Source organism: Triticum aestivum, chromosome 5D (assembly GCF_018294505.1).
Source record: "Triticum aestivum cultivar Chinese Spring chromosome 5D, IWGSC CS RefSeq v2.1, whole genome shotgun sequence".
NCBI classification, from domain to species: Eukaryota; Viridiplantae; Streptophyta; class Magnoliopsida; order Poales; family Poaceae; genus Triticum; species Triticum aestivum.
The window spans coordinates 92372463-92377179 of record NC_057808.1 but is presented as its reverse complement, the minus strand read 5'-3'; the positions used below and the strand labels follow the sequence as shown (position 1 = coordinate 92377179).

The 4717-nt window shown below is 43.1% G+C and overlaps 1 protein-coding gene across 1 annotated transcript; it reads right to left on the bottom strand.

Annotated features, from left to right (window-relative positions):
- Positions 1-1401: 1401 nt before the first annotated feature.
- LOC123124422 (uncharacterized) lies at positions 1402-3453 on the bottom strand. The gene is made up of 5 exons (XM_044545037.1): positions 3218-3453; positions 3057-3171; positions 2711-2822; positions 1759-1852; positions 1402-1646 (listed from the first exon to the last, which is right to left on the bottom strand). Exons 1-5 carry the CDS (start codon positions 3451-3453, stop codon positions 1637-1639), a joined length of 567 nt encoding a protein of 188 aa, XP_044400972.1. The 3' UTR covers positions 1402-1636.
- Between the last annotated feature and the right edge of the window lie 1264 nt (positions 3454-4717).

Here is a 4717-nt window from a genome sequence, read left to right as displayed (position 1 = left end):
AAATCAACATTGTTTTGTTTGCCACTTATTGATGAAGCTACTAATCAGGATTAAATGCAGCAGTAGCAGTAGCAGTAGCAGTAGCAGTAGCAGCATAGCAGTATATATATTAATTTGACTAAACTGAACCAACACCACAAGTCTGCATACAATGAAGCTACTAGGTAGGGATCATATAACATGAGGCAGATGGATGATTAGCAAACATGTTGGGTGGCCAAGAAATGAACAACATATAAAATACTCCTACTACTATAGTAGTTAAGATGATGAGACAAAGGACAGCAACATGCAGAGTTCCTGATGCACTAGAGTGGCCCAACTCGGCTGCACCACACTGAGGCACTGTTGTTCCATCGAGCTCGACCATGTGCAGGCTTCATCGTCGCCGTGGAGGTCCCGGTGGTCGTCCTGGTCCATGGAGTGTGAATCTTATTATTTCATTTCAGAGAACGTTAAACACAAATGGCATGTATATGGATCACTGTGGACAAGCAAACTTCGCTAATAAATATGAACAAGGCCTACTATAGCATAACAGGTAATGAGTTAGATTAACTCAAGTATTGGTGACTAATAGACCTATTATTTCATTTCAGAGAAAGCCTGAAACACAAATGGTATGCATATAGATACCAAGGATAAGCAAACTTAGCTAATAAATATGAACAAGGTCTACTATAGCATAGCAGGCAAGTATTGGTGACAAATAGACCTATATTAAGAGTAAACAGAACTAGCTCGGAAAACAACTCTATATTAAGAGTATCCTGTGTGAATGTGATACAGTAAAAAATTGCATGCTATGTACATCAAGTTAAAAGGCACAAGTTATACAGTAGCCTAAAGCAGAGCAAGTGTACATCAAGTTGATAAAAGAATGCCCAGTCATGGCATTTGATTTCACAAGAGAAGAATGTGTAAGGTGCAATGTTGTGTACACTTTGTAATTCTATAATAATTTGTAGTGCACTGTGGCTAGAAGCAAGAGTACACTTGAAGCTACGAACTATGCAACAAGCCTGAAACTCCAACAACAAGAAGCAGAGTTGAGTTCCTAGCCATCAGACAAGACTGGAACTCCCAGCATTTGCCTCTCAAATTTTTATATAAAGTGAAAATTCCCAGCAGGGTAGATAGACATATGCTATTGTTTAGAATTGCATGATAAATTGCGAGAAGTCTTCGAATACAGAGTCTTATGCAAAGTTATTACAACCAGTATGATGTTGTGAAGGTCATCCAAGTACTTGCCCTTTTAGATGCATATATAGCTATATGTAGGAGAATACTAGAGTACTAGCCACACCTGCTAGATGTATTTCAAAATGAGAGGTCAAAAATAGGTAAAAATACTCATGCAAGCTATGCTCTACAACAAGTGCAGAGCAGCTACACAAGAAAAATACAAGCCCACTGATACTAGTTGTGCACTTGTTTCTTTCGTTCACCACTGATCTGATCTGTAGTGAAAGCGAAAGCACGGCCAAAAGAAGTTAAAAAATGTTATTAGTTGTAAGAGGATGGAGATGCCACTGGATCTCAGAACAATATCAGATCAGGTTGTTGAAGACGTTGATGACGATGTTGTCGTTGGTGACGGCGTCGATCTGCGGCCCCGGGAACTGCATGTTGATCAGGATCCCCTGCACCGCCGCCAGCATCAGCCCAAGAACAGAGCAAGAGGAAGAGTGCAATGCACGCGCGTGCTGTCGACCGCCGTACGTAGAGATCTTGAAGTGGAGGAAGGATTCATACCATAGCACCGACCGCCGTCGAGGTCTTGAAGGCTGCGGTGGGTTTCCATGGCCGGGCTTCATCCCGTCGCTTGTCGCTGTTCCTCCTGTCCTACCTGTAGAGACAGAGATAGGGGTGAGAGGGAGGGGGAGATTGATCCACCTGTAGTACTAGGATTACACAGCAACTAGTAGCAGAACTAGCAAGAAATAACCAAATTGAGTGTACACCAATATCATATGAATCCGCAACACAATCGAGCAACAGATTGGTAGAAGAACAACTGCTGCATAAACTGTGAACTACAGGTGGAGAAATAAGCCTTTTCATGAGTATACTAAGCACTAATATGGGTTACAGCTAGTTGACAACTGACACCGTGTAGACCATGATGTGAGTATACTAAGCACTCATATGAGTATTACCAAGGACTTCCATGACATTATTACCTCAAAGACATACTGGAAAATTAAAACTGCACTGTTTATGCCTCTGATCACATAAAAGCAGCTACCTCCCTTAACAAATTCACATCACTGTCAGTTTTGTGATATTGTTGCATAAATAGCTCTAACCAAGTTAATAAATCTATTTAGAATGTAGTGTCTGCAGCAAGAAACTTGATTGAGAAACCATGCTCTGTCTAGGCATAATACTCCTGACTGAGGTAGAAAAAACATTGGTCTTCTAAGTTGACTTCAACGCCAACCAGATATAGTAGTACGTACGCGTACAGACTAGTCAATGTAAGCATGCTGCACTCCTATCTATACCTAGTAGCTCAATTATTACACGCATAGACTAATCCTGCTTGTCTAGTAGCTCAAGTGACATCTCAATCGTCCTATTTGGATATAAACTTCATCTCAAACAGGGACGTCTCTTTGGTATAAGCTGGAAAAGTCTATGTCGTAAGAGATGACGAGAACCGAACTGTTGTAACTGTTACAGTTAACAGAATTTCATAGCTAACCTCTGCAATCGGGAATATCTTGAACAGTATGTGTCCCTTCCCGATACAGGCCAATCAGTGGTTTCTCTGGTGTTCCGCGTACCACTAGCTTTGCCCGGCAACGCCATTCTGACTAAAAACAAGGTTCCCACATTCAGACTTAGCGACAAAGCAAATCCACCAACTAATCACATCAATTGCTTATGCACCTAAAACATTTACTAGGAAGTGGGAACATTTTGAACCTAAAATTCTTCTCCGTTACTGGATCAGGTGACCAGAAGCTATGCAAACTAATTTAGTGGAAACCAAATAGACACATCATCCCACGCATTTCCTGCTAGAGATTCATGGGAGCTGCACTCACCAGCCTGCCCCTGCTGAAGGTGAAGTCCTCGATTCCGTGGCCACTGAAGAAATCCGCCACCTCCTGCAGCACCGGCGGCTTTTCCAGGTCGAACTCATGCGTGCATCCGGAACACCTACGAACCACGCAGAAGAAGAGTCAGCTCACACGCACGCACGTACCGAAGTGGTACACAGTATCTTGTTGAATCGAAGGAATCGAAGCGGCGAGAACCGAACTGTTGGAGAGACGAGATCGACGGATCACTCACGTGGCGGAGGTCGGCCTTGAGGGGCGCCGCGGCCTCCAGGGATGACGAGGTCGCCGTTGTCACCGCGGAGGCAGTCACCCGCGAGGGCGGCCAGCAGGCTTGGCCTGGACGTGCTTGACCTTGAAGAGGACCTCCCGCGGCCGCCATCGCTGATGCTGCTACTGGATCCGAGGGAAGGACGGCGCGGCCGGTGCCAACGCGAGGGAAGGAGGGCGCGGCGCGAGCGGTGAGGGAGAGGCCGGTGACAGAAAGGAAGGAGGACGCCGCCGGTGACAGAAAGGAAGGAGGGCGCCGCCGGTGCCAACGCGAGGGAAGGAGGGCGCGGCGCGAACGGTGAGGGAGGGGCCGATCTGGATCGGGGACAGAGAGAGGGAGGCAGTGGGCGGAAGGAAGGGAGGAGAGGTGAGAGAGAGGTAGGGTTTGGTGCGGTGGGTTTTTTTCCTTTTCTTTGCATGGACGGATGGATGGACGTTGGATTGCTAGCAATGGATGGTAGGATGTCTGCCATCTCATCGATCCGTGCCACAAATGGTTCCACCAATCACAATATAGTACACACTTTGACGATTTTATAACCACCTAAATTGGTCGTAATCGATTAAATAATATGCTAAATCATGTCACCTATTTTATAACATCATAGAATTAGAAAAAAATAAGAACAATAGCATCGTGTCACAAGTGAGACTTGTTTTTCAGAAAAATAACAAACCTGGAATAATACAAATATCTTTAAAAATTGATCTCAAAAATGAGTTTTATTTGCAAAAAAAACATTTTTCTACCTTTGGAGTGTCGAAAATGGTATATATATTTTTTGAAGCACCTACCAATATTTGTTGCAAAATGGCACCACTCTATTCTTCAATAATATTAGATCATATTTTAGGTACAATTGACCAAATGCTTGTGTCTATCCACCTCTCGTCAATAATTGAGGAGGTTTTTCAAGTGCCCATTTTCCATTTTTCGAGTGCCCAAAAGGAGGTTTTTTGTGAAGAACCTACCAAATAATTGTTGCAAAATTGACCAAATCATTTTTATATAATACTAGGCCATATTTAATGCACAATTGACCAAATGGTTGGGTGTAAAAAGTTTTGATCCACCTCTCGTGAAAAAGACAAATTTCACCGATTCAGCTGGAAGCAGGTCAAATTTGAACTGTAGCTGCCTTATAGTTTGCTCTTTATTTTTCCAAAAAACATTTATAGTTACATAAGTATCTATTTAATCAGAGAAACACCAAAAAAATCCAAGATTCAACCACTAGCTAGGAACGGTCATTCCCGCCGTTTTGACCGCATTTTGAAATGGGCATAAAAAATCAAAAAAATCAAAAAATTGGGAAACATTCACATTGTGTCATTATATGTGGCCAAGTTCCCAGGAAAAATAACAAACTTGTAAT